Here is a 14,469-nt window from a genome sequence, read left to right on the forward strand (position 1 = left end):
GAAAGAGATCTCTGGCGAAAACCACAGGCCTCCCCATCCTCCCATAAGAGCAAGTTCATCTGAGGCAGGGCTAGTCTGAGTAAATGCACTGTCTTCACACTCGTGTTGTCTGGGAAGTGGGCCAGGTCAAGGCCTGTGGCTCAGAGCTGCAATCTGCTGTCCTAGGAATGACATCTGCAATGCAACCAGCCAAGTGTAGAACTGCTCCCCGCGCCCCCAGGCTGGGACTATCCAACTCTGCTGTTAAGTTCCAGATGGCCAAGGTGGGGTCCTCCCCTCCAGGACTTTACACGTATTAGCCCCATGAAGGTTTACTGACTGTTTACCTGCAGGCCTCTGAAACACTATGCGGTCCACAAAGAAATCAGCTAAGGAGCCCAAACACGCTCCACGACTCTCAGAGACAGTGCATATTTGGAAGCAATCACTTTTACGAACACTTTATGGCTTAATTTTTTTTGTCTAAGTACACTAAGCATTTCGAAGATGCTTTCATGAAGATTAATCATATCACTAACCACTGATTTGCTGCAAGTACTTTAAAAACCACAGCAGAGATGTGAGTTCACTCTCAGAGGAAGACAAGGTGGGTCTCCTTTCTGAACAGACAACTCAGGTTGATGGCAACTATTTCTCTGAATCAAAGTCAGATTAAAACCTAGTGAATCTATCTGACCTCAAAAATAAACATTTTTAAAAAGGTTCTGTTCCTCAAAAAAGACAAATGTAATAAACACAAAAAATTTTTCTCTAGCTTTCTGAAATAAATGGCCCATATTTCATAACGCCTTTTAAGTATCCATGTTGTTGTTTCGCTTTTTTTTTTTAGAATTATCAAATATCATGTATATTTTCCAGCAACGAAAAGATATCTTAAGAGGTGTTCACCAAGAAATGAACTGTGCCCTCATTTGGTTGTTCCATTTTTAATACTGACTTAGTGCTAAAGGCACATTCATGCCATGCTAACCTGATTCAGCCAGAACACTGACAAGCACACAAGTATTATCATTAGTTTTCGTTTTTTTTTAATTTAGAAACAATCAGGAACTTACAAACAGCTGAAGTACAATACAAAACATTTTTTCCTAACCTAGGTGAGAATGAGCTGCTGACCTGATGCTCCATCACTTCTAAATATTTTAATGTGTATTTCCTGCAAATAAGGCCTTTCTCCTAAATAACCACAACACAATCATCAAGACAAGAAATGAACTCTTGACGCACCACCCCCACCCAACCCTCAGACTCACTGTCCCCATGAAGTTCTTAACAGCAGATGGGAGTGACCCCTGGCATTCAGTCATCAGGTCTCCTTAGCCTCCTTCAGTCTGGAATGGCTCCTCAACCTCTCCTGGATGTTCATGACAGGAACATGAACTTTTCACTGTTGAAGAGTAGGGGCCAGGGAATTTACAGAATGCCCCTCAATTTGCCTTTGTCTGATTAGCTTCAGATTACACACCCCTAGCAGGAATAGCACAGATATCACTGAACCCTGCATCCCATCAGGCAGACATAATTCTGGTTTGCTCCATCACTGGTGATATTCCTTTGATCACTGGATTAAGAGGGTGTCTGTCAGGCTTCTCCTATGACGTTACTCTTTTCCTCTCTGTAATTAATAAGTATTTTGTAGGGAGCTACTTTGAAACTATGTGAAAAACCTGCTCTTCATCAGTTTTCAATGTATTCATTTATCAGTGAGAACTCAAGATCTCCCATTTCATTCAATGGTCTATAATCCATTACTACAATTCATTCATTTTGATGCTTATCCTGTCCCTGGTGTGGCCAGGGGAAGCTGGCTTCTGTGTCCTTCTGACACTCTTTGAGCACTTCCTTGCTTTCTGGCACAAGAAGATCTTGTACTTTCTTGTCCTAGCTTTGGAATCAGCCATCTCTCCTGAAGAGCTCTGCTTCATTTTAGTGGAGAATGGCATTTAGAAGCCAAGATCTGGGTGCTAGGTATGCTCAGAGCTAAGGAGTGTATGAATGTGTATGTGGGTGTGCATGTGTATGTACATAAATATACTACATAGATATGCTACACGTACATACACACAACAAAATTTATTCCTATATCTATCTACATATTGAAATGCACGCATTTAACCAACACCTCCTATTTCAGGGTTCAATCTAATTTTCTCCCTTTTCATATCTGTAACTCCATTCTCCAACAGTGAGAACCTTGGCTTCCATTATCTTTAATATATTTACTTATTTGATCAACCTGCCTGTATGTAACCATATCCCATCTCAGCTACCCTGCACGTCTCACCCTGCTGAGGTTCTGACTCTCTGTGCTGGGCTGCGCAGGGAGTATTACTATTTTATGATAAGAGTACTATAAAAACCAATCTTCGAGTTTTGTACAACTCACAGCAAATTCTTGTTTTATAACTATTCTTAATTATGTAAGGCCCCCCTGTCTGTGTCTACTGAATAAAATGAACCTCTAATAATGACTGAACACCTACTATGTGCCACGCACTATCATAATGAATGCTCACAAGGACCCTATGTGGTGGCCATTGCCATTCCTCCCATTTTATAGATGCGGAAAGTGAGGCACAAAGAAATTAAGTAACTTGCCTAAAATCACACAGAGGGATTCAAACCCAAGTAGTCTGAGTCCCCCTCACTTTCTGCTTTCCAAATGAATGATATAGGTGAGATAAGTAAATAACAACTGATCATGGGTAAGTAGTAAAGGATGATGATCATTCTATTTATACAGTGCTGTTTAAAGTTAAGAAAACCTGGAAATCATTTAAGTGCCCAGCAGTGAGGAACTGGTTAAATCAAGTATGAAGAGTCCATAAAGTATTTACTAAAATTACTGCAGAATGTAAGAGAATTATTAAATTAATAAAACTGGCAAAATTTTAGCAACAGGAGAAATTGTTCATATTTGTAATGAGGGGAAAAATAACAGTAAGTCACCAACTATTCTAGAATGTGCTCTAAATTTTTCACCTCCCCACTAACCTGTCCCTTCTTTGTTATGAGGCCTGGCTTGTTCTGTCCTGTAGAGCCAGGAACTATTTTCCAGTCCCAGGCACAAAAACATTAAATAAAAGCGAAGTAATCTTACCAAAATATCTTTTATTGCAATTCTCATCACTTTTTCAGTCTCATTTATTTCCAGAGGTCTGGCAATTGCTTCTGTTCTCAGTTCCTATTGGAAACAATGAAGCGAAATTATTTTTTCAGAAGACGAATTCTCAAGACCAATTCCCCTGTCTAGATATGGCTTATGGACTGGTTCTCAAAAGCTTCATTACTGTGTGGGTCTCTGATGCAAAAGCACTCCCACCATCACGTCTTCCAAGTGTCTTCTGTAATCCTCCGGCCAGCCTGGACTCTCTCCAGTGCTCAAGGTCCCCCTCTCCAGCCACAGGCCCCCTGTACCCTAACACCATAGGAACCTGAACTCACCATCCAGAATCTTTTCTCCAAAATTTGCTTCTTTTACTTGCATTCCATTCAGGTGACCCCAAACCAAGTGCAGCTCAACTTGCTGTCTGAACCCCCTGCCAGCCTGTACAATCTTCTTTGTGATCACGTCCCTCTAAGTTGCCCATTACTGACAACTGTAACCAATGAGAAGAATCAGCTCGGCCCTGCCCCTAGCACTAACCACTAACCATCAAGGAAGGCACCTGTGCCTATCATATCAGTATTAGAAATTTCCGAGACATGGGACTTCATTGCGGATGCAGTTATGGGGTTCCTGGAACACTTTATCAAATCCTGTCTTGTGCTTCCTTTATTCCACAGTGTACATTACCTCCCCCACAGTGGAAAACTATTGAGGGCAGGGACCGTGACTTACTCAAGGACACAGAGCACAGTGCCTTCCTTGCCTGTGGTTGGTGTTGGTCCTCAATGAATATTTTGTTGAGTGTATGAAAAACATATATTGGATAGGGGATCTTCCTCAGATCATGACTGTACACAGAATTTGAGAAGTCCTACATTCAGGGTCTCTTGGCTTCCAATGGCAACAGTTTGGCCTCTGATTGCTCCATCAATTCATTACAGGACAGTACTAAAAGAGCCCCCAGGGGAATCCTGGTGAGCCTCACAATGAAGCCAGGGCTCTGCTGGCAAATAGCAAGTGACCAGCTCCTGTCTTTGGGACTGTGAGGAACACGTGTAGACGTGTGCACTATTGCACTATAAACAGAAAACATGGAAAGCCGGGAGCTGCCTCACTGCTTATCTAAATTAGCTGTCAGACATTATGTCAGGTTTGTTCTGCCAACTACACTTCACCAGGTGGCAATATATCAAGAGCAGGGATGGTGAGCTAGCACCAAGTCCCCCACTTCCATTCTGTTCCTAGGGCAGAAATGAAAAATTCCATTACACTGTAGCAGCAATGCCAGAACACAGGCAAGGCAGTGAGAGAGAAGTCATGGATGATACACCTGATGGGAATGGAATGAACTAAGTGCATTTACTTCAAAAACATTAGATATGAGCATGTATGCTTCAAATGCCATAAATCCTCACAGGTAAGAATTAAACAGCACTCCATTTCTTCTCCAACCAGTAGGTCCAAAACTCTGCTGCTCGTTGGAATCACCTGGAGATATTTAAAAATCTGGCTCTCACCCCCAAACATTTTGACCCACTGGTATGGGGGATGACCTGGATGCCGGGTGATTTAAAAAGCTCTATAGGAGCTCCAAGGGTGTTTTACGAACCCACTCTTCAACAGCTCCTTAAACACAGTGGATAGAGCATCCTCCTTGACTGGCATGGGCTAGAATAAGGACTGCAAATAAGTTTCAACTTTAACATCAACTTCAAATGATTGGTAGTGACTACCTAGATTAATGACTGGTTCCCAAACTCTGCTGTACGTTAGAACCACCCAGGAGACTTAAAACTCCCAGTGCCCAAGTCACATTTCATACCAATGACATCAGCATGGAAGCCAGACATCAGTAGTTTGTAAAGATCCCCAGGTGATTCCACTGGGCAACAAGATTTGGGAACCACAGGCTCAGAAGAGCATTTTGTTGGGAAGAATGCCAAGGCTGAGTGTACCGGGGGAAAGCATCATGATTAATAAAGTCTGCCACGGGCACAAGGAGGAAAGTTTCAGCAACAGGCACATATTTGCCATTCCTGAACTAGATGTCAAAGGTATTAGGAACAGACCAGAGCCCACCAGAAGCACGAACAGCAGCAAACACCATATGTATATTACTTTCCCACACAGTAGCTCATTTAATATCAGGTACCGTTTAATGAAATCAAAAGAACAGGGAAAAACAGAATTGGAAAAGAAACCTTGGAAATCTGCTTAGCTAAGGAGGTAACTGAGTTATCTGAACACTGCTTACCCTCAGCTCCACCTCCTTGCCCAGCAAGTCATACAGAGATGCTCCCTTGGAAGTGATTTCAGAAGCAAGCTGCCTGGCTGCTTTCAAATCTGCAATCTGGAAGGAAAATATCAAAAACAGAAACTTCAGTGACAGGTTTTTATTAGGCATTCAGAAAGAATCAATCTGTTCATATCGGTTCCCACCTCTAGTCAGGATACTTGACTTACTTGACTATAGAACACATTTTCCACAAGACACGTATTTATATCCTGGAGAAGAGAGTTCCCAAAACATCAGTTTAGGAAACACTGATCTAAGTACAAATTAGCCCAATTCCAGGCCACCTGAAAAACCCAAATGTCAGGTCAAATGTACTCTGCAACAAGGAGGTGTGGGGGTTGTGAACGTTGACACGCTTCCTATAATAAGGGATCCTGGCAGTGGTGGGATGAGCAAAGGAGGGGCAACCTGAGGGACACATGCCTACCGCAGAACCCTGATGCCCTATGTTTAACCCTCCCTGTCCCCTCATTCTCTGCCTTCAGGCTGCACTTCACTGGCTGCTGTGAGCTCAAATGAGCTCACAGGCATGAAGGCCTTACAAGCTCCCACAAGGCACTGCTGTGAAGATGACGATGATCTGGCCCTGGACACAGCTTCTTTCTTAGGATCTACACATCACACCCTCTTCCATGAATACGCTAAACTTCCAAACAGCCCAAACATTTCCCAGCTCAGCTCCCTCTCCCTCTCCCCAAAACAATGAATTCCCACCCTCTTTCATTTTCAAACCACTGACAACTCCCGCTCTTCGTTCACAGCTGACTTCCTTCCCATTTCCTCAATCCTCAGGACACCTCTCAAATAGCTGCTTCCTCACCAGCAGCGAGTTCCCAGCTCTCTCTCTGGGAGTCCTCTCATCCGCCCCACTTCTCAGCACTGAAGTTCAGCAGAGTCCAGCCGCACACCACCCCCCACCCCGGACCTCCCTTCCACACACACTCCCCGCAAGCTCTCAGCTCTGATACCAAGATTAAAGCCGTGAGCTGAGGCTTGACATCTCCACTTGGACACCTCGTGGACGTCGCAAACATAACATGTCCCAAACCAAACTCATCTTTCCTGCCAGACCTGCTCCTTCCAAACTCTTCTCCACTTCAGTAGACGGCAACTTTGTCCTTGCAGGAACTCACACCCAAAACTTTAGAGCCATGATATCTAATGTCGTGCCCACTAGTCACATGTGGCCATTTTCAATGTTAAACCATTCAAAATTTAATAAAACTTAAAACTAAGTTCCTTGGTTATGCTGGCAACACGTGGCTAGCGACTACCGTATCGCGTGGCAGAGACACAGAACACATCCACCAGCACGGAAAGTGCTACCAGACAGAGCTGCTACAGGACCTTCCTTGTTCTGTCTGCTTTCTTCCAACCTACACCCAATCCATAAGACCTACCTTCAAAATATGCTCTAACCTCTGACCACTTCCTCCCAGTGAGGATCTGGCTCCTGTGTATGGTTTTTCAGGCCTGACCACAGGCAATCCCGGAGGCTTTACCTGGCAGGCCTCCTGGGGAAAGCTGTGCTCGAACACCAGTGCCCTGCAGTCTCTGAAGAGAGTTGCAGTCAAGGAACCAGGCCCTCTGGCCAGTCATGTTCTCATAAAGACCTGCATTCCTAGGTCTCTTTATCTGAGGCCTTGGGTCCAGGTCCTCTTCAGTGCCTCTGCTGAGGCTTCCTTATTGGGGAAGGTGGGGCAAACACCTTCTCCCACACCTCAGGGGGCATTAAAACTGCCAAAGCAGTCTTATGAAACAGGGAGTTGACACTTCCTCTGGCTTTAGCCCCTTGCTTATACCACTGCAGTTAGTGATTAAAGACACAGCTTTCATGTTTGGCTTGTTGCTTTAATAGAGTCCTCCGACGCCTGGCAGCTCACTCTCTCCCCAAGCTCAGCTGAGCACCTGACGGCCACTCTGCTCAAAGGCGCTGTCACCTCCTGCTTTCTAACAGGTCTCTGGGCTTCCACCTTTTTTCCCCCTTCAGTCTGACTCAATCCAGCAGCCAGAGTGATCCTTTTAATATGAAGTTTCAAATTATGTACTTCTTTGTTCAAAACTCAACGATTTTCCACCTCAAAGTCTTGACAGTGGCTTTCCAGGGACGACAGGCCTGAGGCTGCCTCCCCTCCCAGCTCTCATCACATGGCCCCCTTGTGTTTCCTCAAACACACACAGCACACCTTTCCACTGAATGGTTTGCTCCTTCCCTCCTTCAGATCTCTGCTGAAACCGTCACCCAATCCCTGAGGCTGTCCTAGCCCTCTATTTAAGACACCTCCCCCGGAACCCCAGCCCCTTCCCTGCTTTACTATCCTCCACACATGCAGCCCATCTGACCTGTCACTCCTGTTTACAGTCTGGCTCCCCCAACTGAGCCGCGGGAACAGAGGATTCCTGTCCTTGTTGTTCACGCCTGTATCCCCAGTGCTTGAAGAGTGCCTGGCAAATAGCAGCAGGCTTTCAATAAAAAGTTGAATTTATTGTCCCTTCTGCTTTGATGCAAATGCTGATGAGCACAAAACTAACAAATGGCCCTCAGTCAAGGAGTAAGGAAAGAAGTGATGCTGTATTGATATAGCCCATTTCAGTGTTTAAGAAATAAACATTCCATCCCTCACTACAAGCCTTGCATTGTCCTTACCTTTGAGCTAAGGTCAAACTTGAATTTGCTGATATCTTCCTCTCCTATTTTAGAGTCCTCCATACCTTTGGTCTTCATAGCATTATAAAGGACAGAGGTGATCTTCAATAGTTCTTTCACTGCATACCCATCTGCTTGATAAAGCTTCTTAGTATTGAGTTTTATATGTGCCTTAGTGGCCTATTTTCAGATTAAAAAAAAAAAAGTTTAAGACCCATTCCACACGAAATCTAAACCAAATTCCATGTAGGTCATTTGAAAATGTCACTGCCAACAACAGGGATATAACCAAAGCATTTTAAGAATCAAACTTTCAAGTTGCTCATATATTGCAAGTGGGTATGTTGACTGATAACAATCTTGATGGAGAGCAATTTGGTAAATGACAACAAAATTAATTACAAATGCATGTGTCTTTTGGCCCAGCAATTCCAATCCTAAGAACTTATGCTAGGGATATACATATTCACAAACAAAATGATGTGTGTAGGTTATTTGTTACAGCATTGCTTCTAAGAACAAAAGTTACCAACAACCTAAATGCCTACCTGTATAAATTACATAAGTTATGGTATAAACTTGCAAGCAATACTACTCAGGTGTAAGAGAGGATAAAGAAACTATGTGTATTTGAAAAGTTCTCCAAAATGTACTGTTACAAGAAGACAAGATTCTAAATGGTGATGTGCAGTATGCCACCATTTGTGTAAGAGGAAGGAAAAGGAATATACAGTCTATTTGCTTAATTATGCCTAAAGAAACTCTGAAAGATATTAAGAACAGTGATCACTGGGAATGGAACTGAGCTGATGGCACAGAATAGAAAGTCATTTTACTCTATATTGTTTCATGATTTAAAAAAATTTTTGAACCATAAAATATATTACCTATTCAAAAATAAGTAAATAAAATTCTTTTTGAAAATCTGCATGCTATTTAATTTCCATTAGAAAAATATTATCTATATAAAATTTTGGTCCAGTTTCTTCTCCTTTAGCTCTACTAGGTTTGAATACTTAAATACTTTAATTTTACTCAAGTAAAAGCAGGATCATATATCTGACATGAAAAATAAATATTTCAGATGATTAAATTAATCGCGTTTAATTAGGTGTGCTCTTTATTATTCTCAGGAATAGTAACTCATCTTTCCTGTATGTTACTTTCCTTTACTTTTATTTATCTGAGTAACTATGTAATGCATGTCTCTTTTCCCACGTCCAGTAATACGAGTGTTATGTAAGCATAATTTGTAACATCAATAACTAGATTCATCATTAATCTTCAATTTATGTTCAATTCCCCTTATTATATGGCATTTCCATAATAACTTCAGATATTTCAGTCATCCTTACACTTTGCAACAAAGACTGTAAAAATTAAGATGTTAATTTAAAAACATTTTTAAAATTCCAGACTAAATAACCCTGGGCCCACTTAAAGTGATGCTGTCACAAGATGTCCTGGAACGGCTATTGCTTCAATTTCAACATGGCCTCCTTTGGGCAAAGCAGCAACCTGGTAAGCAGCTCTCACAGGAAAACTACTCTGGAAATATTGCCTGTAGATGTCATTGACAGTATGTCAGCCAGCAGTTGTATTTATCACATTCGTGAACTCACAGCCTACTGCTTTCAGAATTTCACCCATGTTTGTAAGAGCCTGTTTAGACTCTTCTGCCACCCCTCCTGGCACAAGCTGTCCATTTGCAGGGTCCATGCCTAGCTGTACTGAAACGTAAATGGTCCTGCCAACTAACACAGCCTGACTGTAGGGACTGTAGGGACCAATGGCCGCTGGGGCATGGGCCTCTAAATTTCTTAACAAATAATAAATTAAAAACAAAAAACCCAGAAAACTTTGTTGGTAAAATGGCTCCACAGAAATCTGGTAATGGAGTGTGTTTAGAAATCTGGAACTTCCCTGGTGGCCCAGTGGTTAAGAATCCGTCCGCCAATGCAGGCGACGTGGGTTTGATCCCTGGTCCGGGAAGATCCCACATGCCACAGAGCAACTAAGCCCATGTACCACAACTACTGAGCCTGCGCCCTAGAGCCCGCAAGCCACAACTACTGAGCCCATGTGCCACAACTACTGAAGCCCGCACGCCTAGAGCCTGTGTTCCGCAACAAGAGAAGCTACAGCGATGAGAAGCCTGTGCACTGCAACAAACAGTAGCCCCCGCTTGCCACAACTAGAGAAAGCCTGCACAGCAACAAAGACCCAACGCAGCCAAAAATAAAATTAATTAATTTTTTAAAAATTAATTAATTTTTTTAAAAAGAGAAGGAAAAAATACTTTTAAAAAAGAAATCTGAAAGCAGCTCTAACTAGGCTTCATCTCCTTCTAATGTATTTAATTTTACAACTCCATCAAAAAACTGTGAACCAACCATGAACTGGGCAATTGTCTTAATGAAGAAAACTCGGTCTTGTTCAGTCTCAACATCAGAAGGGATGTCAGTCTGAGGTTCATACCTATTGCAGAGAGAGAGAGAGAGAGAGAGAGAGAGAGAGAGAGAGGGAGAGAAAACACAAGGTAATTAAGTATAAAGTTCACAAAGGAGAAGGTAAAGCAACTGAGAGGACAGTGGATCTGTAACAGGAAGCTGAGTCCCCAGCTAAGGCAGTAAGAGTAAGAAAGGCTTCAGAAGCAACACAAAATACCAAACATTCAAGAGAACAAATCTTCACCTAAAAATAGGTTTAACAAATTTCAAAAATCAAATTCGGGGCTCAGCTTACAAAATTAAATCTATCTCAGACTGTAAAGTTTCATTAAAATAATCAGAACTATTACTCTGGCTGCCTGCCCTTGACCCAGTGGAGTTCCTTTCTTCGAGTAACTGATGACACACCGGGGTCAGCAGATGGCAGCCCTTGGCCTCTTCCTGAACAGCCCACAAACTAAAAAGGGTTTTTACATTTTTCAAAGGTTATAAAAAACACAAGGAAGAATACATGACAGAGATCTTATGTAGCTTGCAATGCCTAAAATATTGACTATCTCCTTAGCAAAAAAGTTTGCCAACCCTGAATCATATTAGATTTTTCACACAAAATGAAATCTAAATTATTTCCAAGCCAGGTACTCAGCAGAATGTGTGAGGAGGTCCTGTCACTCCCTGATGAAGGTGAGGGGATGAAGAAGAATGCAGACGAGCACCCCTGTGTCGGCTTCCTACTGAGAAACATTCTCCTTTCACCGCTGCCTGGTACACTCCCTTCTCCCACAGCATTCTTTAAACTCAACTGATTTTTAACAGGTTACAACCAAGTCTGTCAAATTTTACTGAACTTTTCCTTTTGCTTCACAAAAGCATGCTGTTTCTAGGTAGCTAACAAATAACATCTCATATTCATTCTTAGACCTCAGTAAAGTGCAGTTCTAACCTTTTCACAAGCCAGAGAAGCACTTCAGATACAAGTCCAAAATTTGGTGTGCGGAAATTTTCCATAGAAATATGTCGAGGGTATCCCAAGGCTCTCATCATCTCTGTAAAGTCTGTCCAAGGTAAAACACAATGTAGTCAGTTCCTCGTCAAACAGCAACGACTTATGAACGCAGACACTTTCTTTGCTTTCTCTTCTTACTCCCAACCTACTGACACTTTTATGGACTATTTATCAACTCTCTAAGAGGGAAAGAAAAAAACAGATAAAAGTTAAAATACCTAATCTGCTTCCTGAAAAACATGTATTTAAATTCAATGGGAGAAGAGGAAACTATACATTGAAATGGGGTTTAGGGATTGGCTGTGAATTTAATTTCTCTCTTGGATACCTCATTTATCTCTTGGATATCTTTCTCTTTACCACTCAAAATGAGAATTACCTGGTCACGGTTTAAATGTTAACCGTGGGGTTTTTTTGGGGGGGAGAGTGATGGTGGTAGGGTGAAGTTTTGTGTGTTATTTCTGTGTTTTTTGTGTTATTTCTGAGTTGACTTTTTTTCCCACTGAGCATATAGGACCTTAATAACACAAAATTTAAACACTAGTTGCATTGTATTTAGAGAAATCTTCAAGAAAATGATTGAACTATTGAGCAATATTTAGATGTATTATGAGACAGACTAAAACAGTAATACTAATACGTGTTGATACCAGATGCTGCAGTCACTAAGCTTTAAGCAAGACTTGGAAATAAAACATCTTTTTAGTTCCCACGATGTGCTAAGACCTGTATTCAGTGTGCTTCTGGCTAAATAATGTCTGTCTTCACTCTTCTTGAAGGTGGATATTCAAGATGTCCCAATGACATTCACAAATAAGCTACTTGGGCCTTGGGGATTAGTCTGGATTTCACAAGACAACAGAAGAGAAGGCATAAGCAGAGGAAAGAGAAGCAAAGGGCCTCTGTTGCTGTTTTGGGGGATATTTAAATAGAGCAACGAAAAATAAAGCAGCAGTCTTCCCATCACACAGTAAGCCCTAAACACTTCTTGCCGCTAAGTAGCAGTGCAGTTCTGTTAATTCTACAGTATTACTGTCAAAATGGAGACAATCTGAATAAGAATCTTACCATGAATTGCATAATGTACAGCATTCATTTAAGGTCAAAATGCTCAGAAATCCCCTTCTTGTACACTTTTCCCAACACAACTCCATTCAACGTCCCCTAGCAGAAGGCTGGCCACCCTCAACTGTGAGGAAGGAGAAACTTGTCTCTACAACATAAGGTCACCAAGAACCTCCAAATCCCAGAGGGCACAGATTCACACAATAGTGCTAATAGGCATCAATAAAATGTGATGCCTCTTCCTATATATTTCCATTATAGAAAAAAGAGCAATTCACAACTGAAAGGAGTAACCTTTAATGGGGAAATTTCAGGCACCAGCAATTGTTAGAAAATTGGCCTTAAAGAGGCCCCTCAGATCACACCAAATTGACAATCACCTGCTACACCTATGCAGGTGGAGCCAGTTGGCTGAACTGCTTCAGATTCAGAAAATGAAAGCGTATAAAAGGCAAGAGACTCCTTCACACAGTCCTACCTTTTGATCCTCGTTTCCACCCAGTTCTAGCTGTGTGACCTAAAGCAAACTAATTTACCTCTCTGCCTCAAAGTATTACATCCAGAAACCTATACGAACCACCTTACTGTTACAGTGAGGACTAAAATAAGATATTGAATGTAAAATGTTTGGTGTGTAACTGGTGTCCCCCAAAGTAGTAGTAACTAATTCTCTTTCCCCCATTCTTCCACTTCCCCACCCTCCTAGCAAAGGCACTTGGGTTCCCTTCTCCTCACCAGCCCTTTTAGACAAGATGCAAGCTTTGGAGGTTAGACAACCTGATTTCACACTTCAGCGCCAGCTCTTACCACCTGTGTCCCCTAACCTGACCTCTCTCTGCCCAGTTCCTCATCTTTAAACACAGGAGCACAGTTGTTCAGAGGAGTGAATGAAACGATGAACACACATAAGACAGTAACTAACTACCTGGCAGATCATAAAAACTCGAAAAAACGGAAGCCTCAATTATTATTCACCAGCCCACTCCTCGGTTGTTGTTCGTTTCCCGGAGCTCTAAGCTAACCCAACTCAAAAACGGTGTCTGCGTTTTCCTATACAGTAGCGAACAGACCCATAAGTCAATTAAAATTATATAAAATTAAGGCTTCGGTTCCTCAGCCGCACTAGCCGCATACACATACACAACCTCCCATCATCGCAGAAAGGGCTATGAGACAGGGCTGGGGAGCTCAGCCTGGGGGGCGGCGGGCCAGGGGCGCCCCCAAGCCGCAGAGGCCCGGGAGGGGGCTCAGACAGGGGACCCGGCGGGCCGGAACCCCGAGTCTCGGGAGGACCGCAGGTCACAGGGGTCAGGGGTGCCTTACTGCGGCGGTCGCGGAAAGACATGGCGCCCTGGTCCTCAGGATCCCGGAGTCTCCGCTGCTCGCCCCTCAGGGCTCATGGGTTTCTATGGCAATGCACGGAGCCCTCTACGGCGCGCAGCCGGGGCCAAACAGGACTGGAGGCGAAACGGCCGGGCTGTGTGCGCATGCTCCATGCGCACCAGAGAAAGGGCAGCCGGCAGGGGGCGTCCCGCGACGCTGAAGGAGGGGGCGTGGGGTCCCGCCCCGCCTGGCGGCCGGACCCACTTTACACAGTTTGCAGACATTTGGCACTGGCTGACACGTCCTAAGGACCTACTAAGTGCCTGACGCTGTGCGAGGCACCCTACGTACTACTTCTCATTTCCTCCTAAACTCCTCTAGAAAGAATGTACATAATATCACGAAGCCGGGTCTCCAGCCTGGGTCCTGTGCCCAGCACACTTCTCTCTGGCATGTGTAAAATGGCTGGCCGCGCCCGCGTCCGAAACCCGCAAGAAGCGCCTGCAGCGTGAAGCAGTTGAGGCCACACATTGCGAGTCGCAGGCAGGGGCTGACTGCGGGGCGGCGAGAGCA

At 43.4% G+C, this 14,469-nt stretch overlaps 1 protein-coding gene across 2 annotated transcripts in view; it reads right to left on the reverse strand.

Annotated features, from left to right (window-relative positions):
- The window catches only part of IFT38 (intraflagellar transport 38), a 43,189-nt gene extending 29,206 nt beyond the window's left edge, over nt 1-13,983 (reverse strand). For both annotated transcript variants that reach the window (XM_007453489.1, XM_007453488.1), the window contains exons 1-6: nt 13,897-13,983; nt 11,446-11,557; nt 10,446-10,530; nt 8,053-8,232; nt 5,364-5,459; nt 3,101-3,184 (exon numbers count right to left, since the gene is read on the reverse strand). In XM_007453489.1, coding sequence (XP_007453551.1) covers nt 3,101-3,184; nt 5,364-5,459; nt 8,053-8,232; nt 10,446-10,530; nt 11,446-11,557; nt 13,897-13,918 — 579 coding nt within the window. In that variant the 5' untranslated portion in view covers nt 13,919-13,983. The remainder of the gene's footprint in view (nt 1-3,100; nt 3,185-5,363; nt 5,460-8,052; nt 8,233-10,445; nt 10,531-11,445; nt 11,558-13,896) is intronic.
- Between the last annotated feature and the right edge of the window lie 486 nt (nt 13,984-14,469).

This window comes from Lipotes vexillifer, unplaced genomic scaffold, assembly GCF_000442215.2.
Source record: "Lipotes vexillifer unplaced genomic scaffold, Lipotes_vexillifer_v1.1 scaffold914, whole genome shotgun sequence".
In the NCBI taxonomy this organism is placed as follows: Eukaryota; Metazoa; Chordata; class Mammalia; order Artiodactyla; family Lipotidae; genus Lipotes; species Lipotes vexillifer.